This window comes from Pinus tabuliformis, chromosome 8 (genome assembly GCF_031772625.1).
Source record: "Pinus tabuliformis cultivar Carrire ecotype Pingquan chromosome 8, CPIR1, whole genome shotgun sequence".
NCBI lineage: Eukaryota > Viridiplantae > Streptophyta > Pinopsida > Pinales > Pinaceae > Pinus > Pinus tabuliformis.
Window position 1 is genome coordinate 1,939,065,568 of NC_142294.1, and position 18,862 is coordinate 1,939,084,429.

Here is an 18,862-nt window from a genome sequence, read left to right on the forward strand (position 1 = left end):
TATTTTGAGAAAATGTCTAGAATGCTGTCAGGGCATCTGAACAATCTAATTTTATTTACTTTTGATAAAATTATGATTTCTTTCTAAGGAAAAAAAGGCCAATATAATATAATAAACAATATAATACATTGTGAAACAAATTATAACTTCAAAGACCATACTAATTTATTCCAAAAAAAATATTTTTATAATTCAGCAAGGGAGAGGGATGAACTATCTAGATTCTAAACAATGCTATACAACCTGAGAGAGGAGGCAGACTAGTGACTGCATATGATTGCGCCCAATGGAATCTCCAACAAAAGCCAAGATTTTTCCACGCATAAGCTCTAGGAACCTGCTTGCATTAAATCGTGGAAGCTCACAATTCATGGGTTTCCATCTATAGTTTAGATAACCAGTATCTGGGCGTCCATGTTTCATACAGTTCTGGTGCTCTTGAATAGCCCGGCAAGTTGCATTTGTATAAAAGGCACCTGAAGGATCTGGGATCCACTCTCCAGTAGATAGATCACAGTCACCATCTGCCATGAAAGGAAGGCCCACATACAGACAAAGCTTTAATCAAGTAAAAAATGGTAAAATAAAATCATGCATAATAATTCTAAAACCATTGCTTCTCTCTATTTTGTCAGGTGACAGTATATACTGGAAGAAAAACTAGATCCTGATACAATTGATGTTTCATTTGCTTATTGCTGGCTGAATCTGCCAGTGGGGTTGCAACTGTAGAGTGGTGTAATCACAACAATGATGAACTCATGAGCACAAGGCAAACACAGCTTATCCATGCCTATAGCATATGCCATAGAACCCGTAGCTGTGTCACAGTTGCATCAGTGTATAGTTGAAGCATATCTCATAACACGTAATGTCACTGTGGTATTGCATATTGGTGTGACATGACTCTGCTACAAATAGATAAGGTCTTCATAAAATAAAAAAGGTAAAACAAAATCATGCATAGTAATTCTAAAACCAGTGCTTCTCTCTATTTTGTCAATGCACACAGTCAACCCGGTAGCTCAAATACAAAAAAGTTCATGTATATGCTGGAAAAGAAAACTGGATCCCAATGCACTTGAGGTTTCATTGCTTATTGCTGGCTTAATTTGTCAGTGGAGTTGCAACTGTAGAGTGGTGTATGATGGTATCACAAAAATGATGAACTCATGAGCACAAGACAAACCCCAGCTTATCCATGCCTATAGCATATGCCATAGAACCCATCGCTGCATCACAGTTGCATCAATTTAGGGTTCTAGCATTTATAATAAGGCATGAAATGCTGTAGTATTGCATATGGGTGTGATATGACGCCACTTAAATCGGCCTCAGAAAGGATCGAAACTATGCTCTGTACACTAATTCCTAACACATCAACTAAGGAATAAACAGTACTTAACACATATGAAGTTAATGCATCAACTTGTGGTTATAGACCTATGTTGCACGAAACTTCTAGGAACCCCGCGTTTTGGGCCGTACCCATACCCGAAACTCTAAAACTCGGCCAAAACTCGACCATCATGTAATCATCTATGAAAGTTAATATAGACTTGGTTTTCCTTCTAAATTGTCATCATGTAATCATCTATGGGTCTTATTCCATTTTTTCTTGCAAGATATTGTGTTATTCACTTATTTATAACTTTATATATATATATGACATTTCAGCTGAAATTTCTATTTTTGGGAGGTCACGTTTCTAAACGTACCCGTTTCAGAAACTCCGAAACGTTTTGGCATTTCGTGCAACTTAGGAATATTGTATAGTTTGTGGTTAGTCAAAACCGCTTGATGGTTCATTGTCAACCAAAACCACTTGATGGTTTGTGGTAAAGCCAAAACCATTTGAGGATGCAATGGTTGAGGGTAATCCACAAAATCCCAAAGGATGTTATGGTTGAGGGTAAGCTAAAGAAAACAAGTATGGCTATGGGTAAGCCAAAGAAAACCCAAAATGATAATTGATAATGATGCAGGGGAGTGAAAATGTTTGTCATCAAAGAAACGTTGTTGAACTGTGTACGAGAAAAAGCTTCCTGGAGAACTAGTTGATACAGTGGCTAGTGACCCATGTATTCTAGTGGATAGTAACTTTTTTATATGGACATCAATAAAACACAATGTTTATGTTTTAAGTACAAGATGAAAATTGAAGAAGATTGAGGATGGAGAATGAATAATACCAAAGATGTGCAAGAGATAAAGGATGAAGATAAAAGACCAAAAAATAAAGATTGCAGAATATAGAAAATGAAAACACATAGAATAGAAGATGAAAATGGAACCAATTCAAAAAAGAGTTAAAGATTGCATATTGAGATCACAAGTACTTGTTAAGGGGGAGTGTAAAGGATTAACTCCTGCTTATGAATCATGAATAACATGATGAATTTTGTAATAATAGACTCACCACCTTCCTTGCAAATTGTGTGTTCTTCTCAATTTATGTATTTTTCTCTTGTTAATCAAGAACATTTTCTCCTGAGTGGCGGCTATGAACTCTTAGATGACTTTTGTTTTAGTTATAAAGGTTAATAGTGCAAACATGCTCTCAATGTTGTCTTTGTAACTTTCTTTGAATGTAATGCAAGTAGTGACTCAGTGCAAACACATGATCGTTTTTTATGTGTCATGTTTGAATGCTTGCAATGGGTAAAATATATATTACTACCTATTAGTGATGTTAGAAAATTAGAAAGGCAACAGGATTTTCTTTATGTTGATAATTACTTGAAATATTCTTGTATTCTTGTTAGCTTTCTTTATTTTCTTCTTTTATCTTCTTCTCATCAAGCAATAATCAAATCAAAAGCATGAAGATCAATAACACCAAATATAGGCACTCAGCTAGGGCAAAATCCTAATGAAGGGGAAAACCCAGTCAAACTCTTCCACTAGTAGATTCAAAATCAAATTGAGACAATCCAAGACCTTAGACCTAGACAAAGAACCTCCTTCTATCCACCAAGTTAACCTCCCAAGATGAATAGACAAACTTCAATAGTCAACCCTAGTCAAACTGCTTCAATCCTGCAACAACCTAGATTTCAGCCCTTCCAGCTTCAGAATTTCAGCCCTACTGCAGACCTGCAACTTTGGCCCTCCTGCAACAGTCCAAAAGCTCAAATGTGTGGCAGGGGAGAAAGACTTTTTGCTTGACAAGTGTCTCCTTCTTCGCTAGGGTTTTCTCCTTCTTCTCTAAGTATTTTGCTCTTCTTTCTTCCTCCTGCAACTACAGATCAAACTTGCTTGCTTGGTGTCCAAATGAGGTTGAGTCGCTGCCAATATATAGTGGTTTCTAGCTCCTTTTGAGGCTGACTTGTAGAACTTGAGGCCGACTTGGTGGAGGAGGGTTATTTGACTTATTCTACATAAAAATAATTCTTTCTTGATATACAAAGCCCAAGAAGGGTCTATTAAGTGATGACAAGGACTAAGACCCAAGACATAAACCCTAGAAGCCTACAATGGAGGCTTTGACCTAGAAACAAATAAACAAAGCATGAAACCCATGCTTAATAATAAATTTTATTTTATAAATAAATTTTCTTTTTTTCTTTCTTTTGACAAATACATTACATCATGACTCAAATACAATTATGAAGACTGACACTAGTTACATTCTTCAACACTCCCTCTTAACTAGGGAGGTATTCATAATTACATATATATATAGAGGTACATGGAAGATCTCCAAAATGAACTATGAAGAGTTCTAGCACACTCAGTGTTGCGGACTAGAAACCTGACTAGGGTATTCTATTCGGGTGGGACTAAGATGGACTCAAGCTTTCAGCCAGTCTAGGTACCATCAGGCTTACTTGCTAACCATCAACCCAGGGATCTAGGTGTGTATCCAAGGTCGAAGCTCCATGACCAACGCCACCCTCCCTCTTCGGGATCTAGACATCAACACAAAGGTCGGCCAGATGTCCTCCCAAGCATCCGCCATTAGATGCTTCATCTCTCCTTATAATCTAAACCAGAAATATCCATTTGTCCAAGCATTCTTCCCAAGTGATTCGTCCTTCTTTATGGAGATATTTACCTGTTCAAACACAAATCGTAAAAATTGACATTGGGATAAAATCGACAAGGGTCTGGAAAACCAAAAAATAGTAAAAATCAGGCAAATATCAGTAAAAATTGGCAAACATCAGCGAAAACAAGATACCATCAAAATATCGATAAAAATTGGTAAACATCGGCTAGGACAAAAAATCGCAATTTCAAGATAAAATTGGGATGTTATTGAGATGTTTGCAACATTGGCATTCACACACACAAACACACACACACACACACACACATATACAGGGACAAGGATGAACTCAAAATGATATGTTCTACAAAGAGTCATAGCATACGCAATGCTAAAGATTAGATACTTGACCAAGGTATCTAAATGGTTGGGACTAAGGTGTATTCCAAGCTTTAGCCACTATAGGTACCATCAGACTTCATCTCTAACACCAACCCATAGTGATCTAGGTATCGTATCCAAGGTCGGAGCTTCACAAGATCAACGATACCCTCCCTACTTCGGGATCTCGACATCATTACACACTAATAGAGTTCAGGCTTCTGTGATCCATATCAATTTAGAGAGAGAATCTTCGGCGAAAATCACATGGAAAATCATTTGTCGACGCGTTTCGAACCAACAAGTGTGGTTCATCATCAGGACAGGTTGAAGAAACAGATCCAGCTGAGCAAGTTAAATAGGCAGAGCAGAGACTCCTGACTAACGGCTAGTTTGACTCCAGGATCGGGGTCAAAAATATTTTATTAGTTTAGTTAGCAGAATTAGGACCAAAATATAAAATGAAGGGTAATTTCGTTTACAAATTTTAATAAAAATTAGTTAAATAGTGGACCTTAAAAGCAATATATATAACATAATATTATTTAAAATATTAAAATTATAAATTAATAAAAGATCTAACAAAGGTCAAAAGGGGGCCATAAATAATTAAATAAAAATAAAATAATCAAATCAGAAGTAAAAACCTATAAATATTATTAAATAAATAAATATTAAATAAACAAATTTAGAATAAATATTTATTATTTTTATGTTAAAACCTATAAATATTATTAAATAAATAAATATTAAATAAACAAATAAAATAATCAAATCAGAAGTAAAAACCTATAAATATTATTAAGTAAATAAATATTAAATAAATAAATTTAGAATAAATATTTATTATTAAATAAATAAATAAATTCAGAATAAGATTAGTTAAAACATAAAAATAATAATAGTAAATAAAATAATAAAGATAAAATAAAATAAAATAAACAAATCAAAATTAAAAAAAAAAAATTAAAAAATTATGGAAAAATTAATGGAAGAAAATCACAGAGGATAGAAAAATAAGTAACGAAGAAATAAGAATAAAATAAATAGGTTAGTTAGAAAAACTAGTTAAAAAGTCTGAATAAATAAATAAAATAAAATATAGGAGGGTAGGTTAGTTAAATAAATAAATTCAGAATAAAATTAGTTAAAAGGACAAAAATCAGTCAAAATAATAATAATAATAGTAAATAATAAAGATAAAAATAAAAATAAAATAATCAAATCAGAAGTAAAAACCTATAAATATTATTAAAAATTATCGAAAAATTAATGGAAGAAAACCACAGAGGTTAGAAAATTATGTTAAAAAATGAGAATAAAAAGAATAAAACAAATAGGCTAGTTAGGAAAAATTAGTAACAAGTCGGAAAAAATAAATAAACTAAAGACAAACCAATGTAAGAGGGTAGGTTAGTTAAAAAAGTAATAAAAAATAATAAAAATTAGTTAAAGGACTAAAACAATAAAGGTGATAATAGAATGAAACAATAAAAGTAAATCCATAAAAAATGAAAAGGTTAATACTAGATAAATAATAAAAATAATAATAACAGTAAATAGATAAAAAGAAAAAACCCTACAGAAGAGGGCGGAAACCAACTAGGAGGAGAGAGCAGGGACCCAACATCTACTGACTTTCCAGCCATCGTCTCTATTAAGATTGCAAGGTCTTTTTTCAATTTCAAGGTCTTACACACTGGCCAGATGTCCTCCCAAGCATCTTGTCGCCCCAAGATGCTTCATCTCTCCCTATCAACTAAATCATATATATCCACTAGTCCAAGCATGCTTCTAAATATCCAAACTTCTTATGGAGAGATCCTGCACAATCACAACCCTAACAAACCTTTGATATATATATGTTAGCACAAACCTCTTGGGTCTTCTTTCATTTTGATGTTGCTTCAAGGCATCAAAATATCCAAACTTATCTCTATGGAAGCTTCTTTCTTCAATTTCTTCAAGAGCACCAATCTCAACACTTTTTCAGCGTATTCAAGTTTTGTTCACATCTTCATTAATTACAATTACGAATACAACTCTTGATGAACCATCTGTAGTGCTTTAGTTATTCTTCGATTTCAAACATCCTCATGGCTTTTTCATCATGTTTTCAACTTTGGATGAGTTCTACTTTTCTTCAACTAAGCTCCCTCTCAACTAGGGAGATATACACTTTCTTACTAGGGGCAGATTCATCACAGGCTCTTTCTTTTGCATCACTATTTCATCAGAGAATTTTTACCTTTCAAAACTTCATTTCTTCAAGAACATCATTCTTTCTAACTTCACATGGCAACAAGGTCACCTTATCAATTTTAATGCCAACAAGATACTTATAGTTCCTTCTTTCCATTATGTTCATCAATCCATTATGAGGTAAGTAGATATCTTTAACATCTTGAAGACTATGTACCTGCAAATCTTTAACAACAAGTTCAACCAAGCACAAACATATAGGAGCATGAAATCAGTTTTATCAATGTTAGCATATCATCACAATAGGATTATCTATGATTATCAAAAATGAGAAATCATACTCTAGACATCAAAACCTAAAACTAGTTAGGTTTACAATCAACAAGGGTTACATTTTAAATATCCTAGACTTTTCACAACAACTTTGCTAGGAATTTTGTCACAAACTCTAGATTCCAGTAAGATAAAAACTAAATCCAATTAGTATTTTAATCATAGTGAAAGCATTTTTACATCTAGGGTTTCATTATCATACCCTCGAATCTTATAACAATCCTTTAGTAGGGTTTTATCGTAAACCTTAGATAAAAACTTTAACGTTAGATATACAATAACTCGACCAAACAAGGGTTTCAGGTATACAGAAGCACATGCACCTAGGGTTTCATTCCTAGGATCTTATATTAACAATTACAAGGGGTATTTCCATAAACCCTAATTTACCAAACCCTAAAAAACTAGGGTTTCATCATAAACATCAACAACAAACCCTAAAAGTTAGGGTTTTATATCAACAAACCTTAGACATCAAAAGATTAGGATTTCATTATATGTTCTAGATTTTATCCACAAACCCTAAGTAGGTTAGGGTCTCATCAAACCCTAAACATCAAGAAGGTTAGGGTTTTCATAGTGAACCCTAAAGATTAGGGTTTTACCCAAAATGAACAAAAGGTAGATAGAATGATAAGGGTAGATTCAATCTAGAGATTAATTACCCTAACAATATAGAATCTTAATGATTCTATAGCAAACCCTAGACATGAAAGTGTTAATAATATAAAGCAAATTTCAAATGAAGAATGATCATACCTTCTTATATGAAGAAGATCTGCAATAAAACTTGTAATCTAAAACATACCTTGAGTTGTTCTTTAACAAACCTTGTAGAGTTTTTTTTATTTAAGACTTTTCTTTTGATGTCTCCCTCTGAATCTAGCCACAGTCCTTATGTATTTCTACAAGCTTTCCTACCAAGGAAAATATAAAGTAAGAATTATAAGTATGCAATACAAACAAAGCTAGATGTATAGAGGAAATTAAAGAAATAAAGAACAAGATACTTATCTTTTGTAAAATGGTGGGGAAGCTCCCTCTTAGCATCAGTCTCTTCCTTGTGAGGGACTTCCTTAGAAATAACTCAAGAATGTTCTTATAAAGCATGTTAGACCTATGAATACTAGAAATCAAAAGATAGACTAATCCTAGAATCCAAAAATAATACACCATTGTATGAGGATATGTAAGGGATAGCATCCCTAGAGACTTAATAATATAGATCTTTAACTTTGGATTCTTCAGTTTTTTTTTTCTTGGGTGGAACTTCATTTGCAACTATAGCATGTTCTCTCTTTCCACTTATTTTTAGGATTTTCAGGACATTGATTCTTGTAGTGTCCCATCTTATGACAATGAAAACACTCTATTTTGGATAGGTCAATCTTCTTCTTTGGTCCCTTAAACTTCTGGTGTCCTCCCCTTTTCTTGTGGTAAGCAGAATATGCATTGGATGTGTTGTTCTGTTCATCTTCCTTCTTATCATTTGCTAATGAGATGCGAGCTTCTTCTTGACTACAAGCATTCCACATTTCTTCAAACGATGGTGTTTCTTTCCAACTGTTAATTTCTTATGCAAAGGCACTCCATGATTTGGTAGACCTAGAAGTGTTGCAATCACAAGTTCTTTATTTGGTATGATTTCATCAATGGCTTGGAGCTCATCTCTTATTTGTAAAATAAGAAGACACAGTGTCATCTTTTGTCATCTTCATTGTTCTTAGTTCATTCTTGAGACTAGCTACTTGTCCAATGTCTTGACGGTGAATGGTTTGGAGACAGCTTCATACATCCCTTTTGCAGTAGCTATACTGAATATGTAGGGAATAAAGTTATCCTTAACTCCATCTACAATTAAATTCATGGCCAAGATATCAGTATTTTCCCTTTCCTGCATCATTTGCAAGTTCCTTAACCTTTCCAAGTACAAAATCCAATACTTTGTGCTTTGCAAGGATGAGATCTATTCTCTTCTTCCATGCTCTATAGTTGGTGGCTCCTTCTATTTTATTTTCCGACTTCCTTAAATTTGCCATAAATTTTCTAGATGTAGATTCTTCCTTTTAATAAGCCTTCTTCTTATGATCTTGTCTTGAAACCTTTCCTTGATCCTTCCTTCTTTCAATAGATCTTCAAGCTACCTTTTTCTTTCTCTTCCTTCACCTTAGCTCTGATACCATGTTAGAAAATCAGAAAGGCAGAAAGATTTTCTTTATGTTGATAATTACTTGTGATATTCTTGTATTCTTATTAGCTTTCTTTATGTTCTTCTTTTATCTTCTTCTCATCAAGCAATCATCAAATCAAAAGCATGAAGATCAATAACACTAGATATAGGCACTTAGCCAGGGCAAAACCCCTATGAAGGGGAAAACTAGTCAAACTCTTCCACTAGTAGATTCAAAATCAAATTGAGACAATCCAAGACCTTAGACCTAGACAAAGAACCTCCTTCTATCCACCAAGTCAGCCTCCCAAGATGAATAGACAAACTTCAATAGTCAACCCTAGTCAAATTACTTCAATCCTGCAACAACCTAGATTTCGGCCCTTCCAGCTTCAGAATTTTAGCCCTACTACAAACCTGCAACTTCGGCTTTCTTGCAACAGTCCATAAACTCACATATGTGGTAGAGGAGAGAGAATTTCGGTTTGATTTTGCTTGACAAGTGTCTCCTTCTTCTTCGCTAGGGTTTTCTCCTTCTTCTCTAGGTATTTCACTCTTCTTTCTTCTTCCTGCAATTGCAGATCAAACTTGTTTGCTTGGTGTCCAAATGAGGTCGAGTAACTGCCAATATATAGTGGTTTTTAGCTCCCTTTGAGGCCGACTTGTAGAACTTGAGGCCAACTTGGTGGAGGAGGGTTATTTGACTCATGCTACATACAAATATATTTTTTTCTTGATATACAAAGTCAAAGAAAGGTCTATTAAGTGATGACAAGGACTTGGACCCAAGACATAAACCCTAGAAGCCTACAATGGTGGCTTTGACCTAGAAACAAATAAACAAAGCATGAAACCCATGCTTAATAATAATTTTCTTTTATAAATAAACTTTCTTTTGACAAATACATGACATCATGACTCAAATATAATTATGAAGACCGACACTAGTTACATTTGGAGTAGTATGATCTGGATTATTCACAGTGTTATGTTCATTATGTTGACGTTTCGAACCCCAAAGGGGGTCCATCATCAGGACCGAAAATGATAGATTGAGAGAAGAATCTTCCGACCAGAATATATATAAACCTAAAGAATGATAAATTTTAGTAGAGGTCGACCAATTCAAAGAGTAACCTACATATATGAATTATTGAATTTTTAATTATTTTAGTTTAATTATTCTAATTAATTTAATTTTAATTTTAATTTTTAATATAATTGATTTTAATTAACCTAATTAGTGTATAATAATAAAACTAATTAAATCTCATGAGATAATGAATAAATAAAATAATTGTAATAAGATTATTTTACATAATGTAACATGATTAGTTTCTAACTAGTTTTTATTTATTATTATAACTAGTTTTTTATTTAATTAGTATTTAATTTTAATTTTTAATTTTTTCTTCCTTTTTAATATAATTAGTTTATTTTAATTTTAATTTAAAATCAAATTTTATTTTATTTCTATTTATTACTAAAACAAATAAATTAATCTATTAAATACTAACGTGATGAAAGATTAAATTATTTTATTCCTATTTTATTTTTAAATCTAAAAATAAAATAGGAATAAAATAATTTAATCTTTCATCACGAATTATTTTATTCCTATTTTATTTTTAAATCTAAAAATAAAATAGGAATAAAATAATTTAATCTTTCATCACGTTAGTATTTAATAGATTAATTTATTTGTTTTAGTAATAAATAGAAATAAAATAAAATTTGATTTTAAATTAAAATTAAAATTAACTAATTATATTAAAAAGGAAGAAAAAATTAAAAATTAAAATTAAATACTAATTCAAAAAAAAAAACTAGTTATAATAATAAATAAAAATTAGTTAGAAACTAATCATATTACATTATGTAAAATAAACTTATTACAATTATTTTTTTATTCATTATCTCATTAGACTTAATTAGTTTTATTATCATACACTAATTACATTAATTAAAATCAATTATATTAAAAATTAAAATTAACTTTTTTAGAATAATTAAAACTAAAATAATTAAAAATTGAATAATTCATATATGTAGGTTACTCTTTGAATTGGTCGGCTTCTACTAAAATTTATCATTCTTTAGGTTTATATATATTCTGGTCGGAAGATTCTTCTCTCAATCTATCATTCATGATCTATCATTTTCGGTCCTGATGATGGACCCCCTTTGGGGTTCGAAACGTCGGCATAATGAACATCATACTACTCCAAAAAACTACCACAAAAGCTTAAAGTCTAACTAGTTACATTCTTCAACAAGTGATAATGAATGTCTTGCTTTTCATTTAAGCTTCATTGATATTGTTGAATTATGGGATCCATCTAAAGATTGTTATTATGTTTTCTTGCATACTATTGACCTCATTTGAATATTGCCACATGTTTTCGTCTTTTCAAAATGTTGAGACCGTTATCCTCATTAGCATTCTTGATATTCTTGTGTGTTCCTCTAACCTCGGTGCCAAGGATTGCCATGCCATTCCCATAGGCACTTGAGGCATACATCATCTTTTAAATTCCTCTACAGCTTCCATCAACTTATTTTATGTACCTTTAGCGTGGGATAAAGGTGCCCAATGGAAGGCCCTAGTCTAATGATCTAATGAGAGTTGTTATCTCTAGCTTGCATTAGCTCTCCAACATTGATTTATTTATCAATCATTGAATCTAGCATTAGGGTGTGAATGAAAGAGTTATTTCTCAAGTGACTCTCAAGTCTCAACAACAATCTTTGTTATAGTTTGAGAATCACCCACTATGGACCAAGTGTTGAAAAATGTAACTAGGTTCGATCTTCATAAAATGTATTCGTCAAAAGAATTTTTATTATTGTTACAATGACTTATTAAAGCATGGGTTTCATGCTTGGGTCATCATTTTATTAGTCAAAGTCCCCATTGTGGACTCCTAGGATTAATAAAGAGTCATTAGAGTCATCGTATATTTTATGAGGCATTCAAACGATGTAAAAAGAATTATTTTTCAGTCAAAAATAAATTATGTAACCTCCACACCAATTGGCCTCAAAAAGATCAAGTCGACCTCAAGGAAGGCAATTTGACCTCATTGGACGGCTATATATACAAGGCAGTTCGACTTCATTTGGAGCATCTCACTCTCTCACACATAGTTCGATATCTGAAATTGGAAGCTGGAAGCTAGGAAAAGTGCGAAGGTGAAGGAGGTTGAAAGAGGTGTGAGTTTAGTCAAGGTGGAAGGGAAGAACAAAATCGAAGTTTTGGTCTCTCTCTCTCTCTCTCTCTCTCTCGTGTGGGCTAGTTTAGGAGATCGAAGTCTGCTTGTCAAAGTCGAAATTGTTGCTGATGTCGGAAGCTGCCAAGTCAAAGTTGCTAAGGTCGAAGTGTTGTTGTTGCTAGGACGAAGGTTGGATCGAAGAAGGAGAGGTTGGCTTGGTGTGGAGGAGGTTTGTGTCTAGGTTGAAGAGTCTCAAGAATAACTATTGAAAGAAGAGATTTTTGACTGGATTTTCCCCTAAATAGGGGTTTTGCTCTGACAGAGTGCCTACGTCTTGTGTCTTGTGTTTTTGTGATCTTCATGCACACATAATTTGGTAATTGCTTGATGAAAGATAATATAACAAATAAGTAAAAGAAACCAACATAATTCACAAGTAATTATCAAGAAAGAGAAATCTAACCCTAATCCTACTAGCATTGATTTCTCAACATGGTATCAGAGCTAAGGTCAAAGAAGATTGAAGATCACTTCGTTGGCTTGAAGGAAATGATTACTCCCTCTATGATAAGAATGGGATTCAATTCTACAGGAAGATGGATCAAGAATATTGTCTACTACTTATTCAACAAGGTCAAAGGTCAAGGATTCTTAGTTGCACTTATAGGATCACTCAATGATGATAATCCATGGATCATTGACAGTGGAGCATCAAGGCATATAACAGGGGAAAGTAAACAACTATAGACCCTATCAAAAGAACCATCTTCCCATGCAGTGGAATTGGGAAACAACAAAAGCTATGTTGTTAGAGGTTTGGGATCAACATCTTTGAAGCTGGAGAATGGAGCAAAACTACATCTCAACAACATACTATATGTTCCAGGTTTGAAAAAGAATTTTCTTTCAATTTCTTGCTTAGAAGATAAAGGGGATAGAGTTGCTTTTGTTGATGGAAAAGTCTTGGTTTGAGGAAAAGATTCAAGCATTGACAAAGCTAGGGTTATTGGAGTTTGTGAAGAAAGTTTGTATAGAGTCATTACACCACCTCCTCAAGCCCTAGTTGATATGGAAATTTCTCCTATTGAGCTATGGCATAGAAGATATGGTCATCTTCACTACAAGGTCATTCCCACTCTTAAACATCTAGTTCATGGCATCCCCGATATCAAAGAAGACCGTGAAGGAGTTTGCAAGGGATGCTTTTTGGGAAAACATACAAGAAAACCATTTTCAAATAGTGAAACAAGGTCTAAAGAAATATTAGACCTCATACATTCTGATGTGTGTGGGCTCATGTTTGACAAATCACTTGGAGGTTATCTCTACTATGTAACATTTATTGATGATCACTCTAGAAAGACATGGCTCTACCTTCTCAAGAAAAAGGATGAAGTATTTGAGAAATTCAAAGAGTTTAGATGCGAAGTGGAAACCCTAACCGAAAGAAAGATAAAGACTTTGAGATCTGACAATGGTGGGGAATACACTTCTAAAGAATTGATTGCATATTGTAAAGAAGCGGGAATTAAGAGGGAGCTTATTGTTCCCTATTATCCCGAACAAAATGGAGTGGCCAAAAAAAAGAATAGGACAATTGAAGAAGGTGTACGAACAATGCTACTTGATCAAGATTTACCAAAGTTTCTATGGGGAGAAGCAGCAATGATAGCCGCATATATTCAAAATAGAAGTCCTCATAGAATCCTCGATAATATGACACCTGAGGAAGGCTTCACAGGAAGAAGCCAAGTGTGGACCATCTCTGAATCTTTGGGAGTCCTACCTATATTCCATGTTCCGAAGGACAAACGAAAGAAGCTAGAATCTACAAGCATCAAAGGGATCTTCATTGGCTATAGTCTCTCCTCAAAGGCCTATAGAATCTATATCAAGGAAGGGAGACACATTGAAGTAAGTAGGGACATTATATTTGATAAGAATCAAGCCTACAAAAGATCGAACGATATTCCTATTGATTCCGATGACAAAGATCTACCCATATTTGAAGAAGAAGAAGTACAACCTGACAACCCTTCTACAATTCAAGAAGAAGAAGAAGGACCAAGTGAGCCTATTCAACCTGTGGTCATACCAAGCACAAGGAAGAGGCCAAATTGGTTAAAAGCTACTCTTGAAGATGTTGAAGGGCATGGAGCTATGAAAGGAATCCTTAGGTAAAGCAAAAGGCCGAAGAGATATTCTGAATATGTTGCATATATGACAAAACTAATTGAAGCAGAACCATCTACATTTGAATAAGTTGCTCATCAAGAAGTATGGAAGAAAGCTATGCAAGAAGAATATCAATCCATCATGAAGAATGGGGTTTGGGAAATCGTTCCTAGACCTAGTGACAAATCGGTTGTCACCTCAAAATGGATCTACAAGATCAAACACGTTATTGATGGAAGCATAGATAAATACAAGGCCAAATTTGTTGCAAGAGTGTTAAAATTGGCAACTAGGGCCAAACTCCACATGGGTCATCTTATTTATGACAGCTGATATTTTTCTTGGATTCCTCTCTTTGAGAGGTGTAGGATTGATCTAAAGATCATCCAATTTCGACATGTACAAATGAAGTTATGAATTTATTTTGATTATGGACAAATTGTCAAGGTCGGTCAGCAAACTTATGTAGGTTCGAAAGCCCAACAGTCACATCTATTCATCCTCAACGTTTGCTATAAATACATGATGCCTTAGCCTCATTTGGACACACTCATCTCTCTCTCTCTCTCCTCATTGATTGGGTACGGATTTCTAGGCCTTTCTCTCTCCACACGTCCGAAATTTCAAGAGGCCGAAATTTCAAGAGAGCGAAAATTCAGGAGGCCGAAATTTCAGGAGAGCAAAATTTCAAAAGGCCGAAATTTCAAGAGACTAAATTTCTGGACAGTTTGACTAAGCATTGACCAGCATGCGTTGACCTCCTTTGACTGCGTTTTTGTGAGGGCTATCTCTGTTTGGGCAAGCCGCATTTCTGGGCACAAAAATCAAGGCTAAACGTTGATTGTTGACCAGCGTTGACTGTAGCTAGGGCTGACCGCAGGTGGGTTGTTTGACCAGACTTTGACTAGGTTGAATTTGACTGTTTTGAGGGCTATTTTATCTTGCTGTTTGGAGGCCGAAGTTGACTGAAGTTGACCGATTTGTTGAGGGTCAAATCTGCCCTGTTGACTAGCGTTGACTTTTCTAGTTAGGGCTCTTTTGTTGTTGTTATAAATTATCAAATTTGTAAAGTGTACTATCTCTCTCTGCTTAACTATTGAAGACTAAAAGAAGATTTGATCAAGGGTTTCCCCACATTGGGGTTTGTCCCTGGTTGGTGCCACATCTTATGTCCTTCTTGTCTTGGCTTGTCTTCCACTGTTTATGTTTATGTTCTATCTGCATTTTACTATCATGTTGATGTGATTGCTAATCTTAATATTGATACTGGGCTAATAAAGAAATTGAAGTAAAATTGCTCTAAAGCATAAAACATACCATTCTTGCCTAAAATTAACAAAGAGGTTTCTCTCAAAAGGAAGGCATAGATTATGAAAAAACCTTTGCACCCACTGCAATTTATACTACAATTAGATCTTTGGTTTCATTGGCTGCTATAATGGGATGGAATATCCATCAAATGGACATGAAGACAACATTTTTGAATGGGACCATCGATGAGAAGTATACATTGCGAAGGCTTGGGGTGAATGGTAGAGATACTCATGTCTGTAGACTCAAGAAGGCCTTGTATGGTTTGAAGCAAGCTCCTAGAGCATGGTATGCAAGAATGAATGCATACCTTCTAAGAATTAGGTTTGAGAAGAGTTTCGTTGATCCAAATCTCTACATCAAGGTAGTGAATATGAGCCAGTCATTATTCTATTGTTATGTGGATGATCTATTCATTACAGCTGTGGAGAGAAGAATACAAGAATGCAAGAAGATGCTGGTAGCCGAGTTTGAAATGAAGGATCTAGGACTGATGCACTATTACCTAAGTCTGGAAGTATGGAAAAATCATGGGGAGATATATTTGGGGCAAAGAAAGTACATCATCAAGTTGTTGCAAAAATTTGGGATGATGGATTCCAAACCCATGACTACTCCTATGATCACCAATCTCAAGAAGTTGAGGAGCTCCAACTCAAGTCTCGTGGATCCTACCTCCTATCGTCAGTTGGTAGGTTCTCTGATGTATCTTGTAAACACTACGCTGGATATATGCTTTGTTGTGAACATCCTCAGTCAGTTTCAATGGGAGCCTCGTCATGATCACTGGATAGCTGCCAAGCATATATTGAGATATCTTTGTGGTACAATACATCACTGCCTAAAGTACAATAGCAAGGAAGTCAAGTTGATTGACTTCACAGATTCTGATTAGGGTGGCAGTGAGACCGATGGAAGAAGCACCATCAGAAGATGCTTTAGTTTGAGATCTGCCATGATCTCATGGATGAGTAGAAAGTGAGATCTTGTTGCTTTGAGTAGTGCTGAAGCAGAATATGTGGTTGCATGTGAAGTAGGAAAAGAGGTTGTATGGTTGAGGAAGCTTTTGACAAATTTGTTCGAGAAGCCTTTGGATCCTACTGTGATTAATTGTGATAATCAAAATTGTATCAAGATGTCTGGAGATCCCATGTTTCATGCTAGGACGAAGCATATCAACAATAAGTTCCACTATATTAGGAACTTGGTGCAAGATGGGATCGTGAAGCTACAGTATGTCCCGACAGATGATCAGGTAGCTGATATACTAACAAAGTCTCTTCCTAATAAGAAGTTTGAATATCTTAGAAGCATGTTTGGTTTAGTTGATATTGTTGATCTTGTTGATGATGATAAAAGTTTGGAAGAGATTTGTTGAGGCTTTGTGTGTGAGACACATTACCTGGGAGGACATTTGGCCAGCACTGTGTATTGATTTCTAGTACCCAAAGTTGGGTGGGTGGCGTTGGTCATGGAGCTCTGACCTCGAATATGCACCTAAATCCTTGGGTTGATAGTTAGCAAGAAAGCCTAATGGTACCTAGAGAGGTTGAAAGCTTTAGTCCATCTTAGTCCCACTTGGATAGATTGCCCTAGTCAGGAATCTAGTCTGTGGCATTGTGGTGTCTAAACTGTTGAGAGACCTTGGATAGATTGTCCTGGTCAAGAATCTAGTCCATGGCATTGCGGTGCCTAAACTCTTCATAGTTCATATAGTTTGAGATCTTTCGTATGAATACCTCCCTAGTTAAGAGGGAATGTTGAAAAATGTAACTAAGTTCGGTCTTCATAAAATGTATTCGTCAAAAGAATTTTTATTATTGTTACAATGACTTATTAAAGCATGCGTTTCATGCTTGGGTCATCATTTTATTAGTCAAAGTCCCCATTGTGGACTCCTAGGATTAATAAACAGTCATTGGAGTCATTGTATATTTTATGAGATCCTTCTTGGGCTTTCGAACAATGTAAAAAGAATTATTTTTGAGTCAAAAATAAATTATGTAACCTCCACACCAAGTCAGCCTCAAGGAAGGCAATTCGACCTCATTGGAAGGCTATATATACAAGGCAGTTTGACTTCTTTTGGATCATCTCACTCTCTCACACATAGTTCGATATCTGAACCTGGAAGCTAGGAAATGTGCGAAGGTGAAGAAGGAGGTTGAAAGAGGTGTGAGTTTAGTCAAGGAGGAAGGGAAGAACAAAATCGAAGTTTTGGTGTCTCTCTCTCTCTCATGTGGGCTAGTTTAGGAGATCGAAGTCTCCTTGTCAAAGTTGAAGTTGTGTTGATGTCGGAAGCTGCCAAGTCGAAGTTGCTAGGGTCAAAGTGCTATCGATGCTAGGACAAAGGTTGGATCAAAGAAGGAGAGGTTGGCTTGGTGTGGAGGAGGTCTGTGTCTAGGCTGAAGAGTCTCAAGAATAACTATTGAAGGAAGAGATTTTTTACTGGGTTTTCCCCTAGATAGGGGTTTTGCCCTGACATAGTGCCTACATCTTGTGTCTTGTGTTTTTGTAATCTTCATGCATACATAATTTGGTAATTGCTTGATGAAAGATAATATAACAAATAAGTAAAAGAAGCCAACATAATTCACAAGTAATTATCAAGAAAGAGAAATCTAACCCTAATCCTACTAGCATTGATTTCTCAACACCAAGAGCTAGCTTGAGGCCTAAAGCAAAAAGGTTTTTCCACGCGTAGATTCTAGAACAACTTGAGGACCAACAAGTTGGCCCCTCCATCCATACCATAGTGTTGATTTGGGGTAGCATCAGATGTGCTCTAGCCACGAAATTTGGTGGAGAGGTTAGGGCACATGAGATCTCTAATACCCAGAAAGGGTTTGGACAGATTCTAAACAGTCAGGGAGATATTAAAATAATTAATATTTTTAATAGAGTCCCTAAGTCTAAACTTAGGGAAATTAAAATATTTATGTGAATTAATATAAAACTATGTTAGAATGGTCCAAAAGACATGGATCAAGCCAGATCTAATGTTAGTTGTCAATTAGGGACTTAATCTCGGTCGTTGATTTGTCAACAAGAAAAGTATAAGAGGAGGCTTGAGGGTCACTTGGAGAA

At 34.7% G+C, this 18,862-nt stretch overlaps 1 protein-coding gene across 1 annotated transcript in view; it reads right to left on the reverse strand.

The window, feature by feature from the left end:
- The window catches only part of LOC149244250 (xyloglucan O-acetyltransferase 1-like), a 50,207-nt gene that overhangs the window by 16,112 nt on the left and 15,233 nt on the right, over positions 1 to 18,862 (reverse strand). The window contains 1 exon segment of the mRNA XM_089374774.1: positions 244 to 524. Coding sequence (XP_089230900.1) covers positions 244 to 524 — 281 coding nt within the window.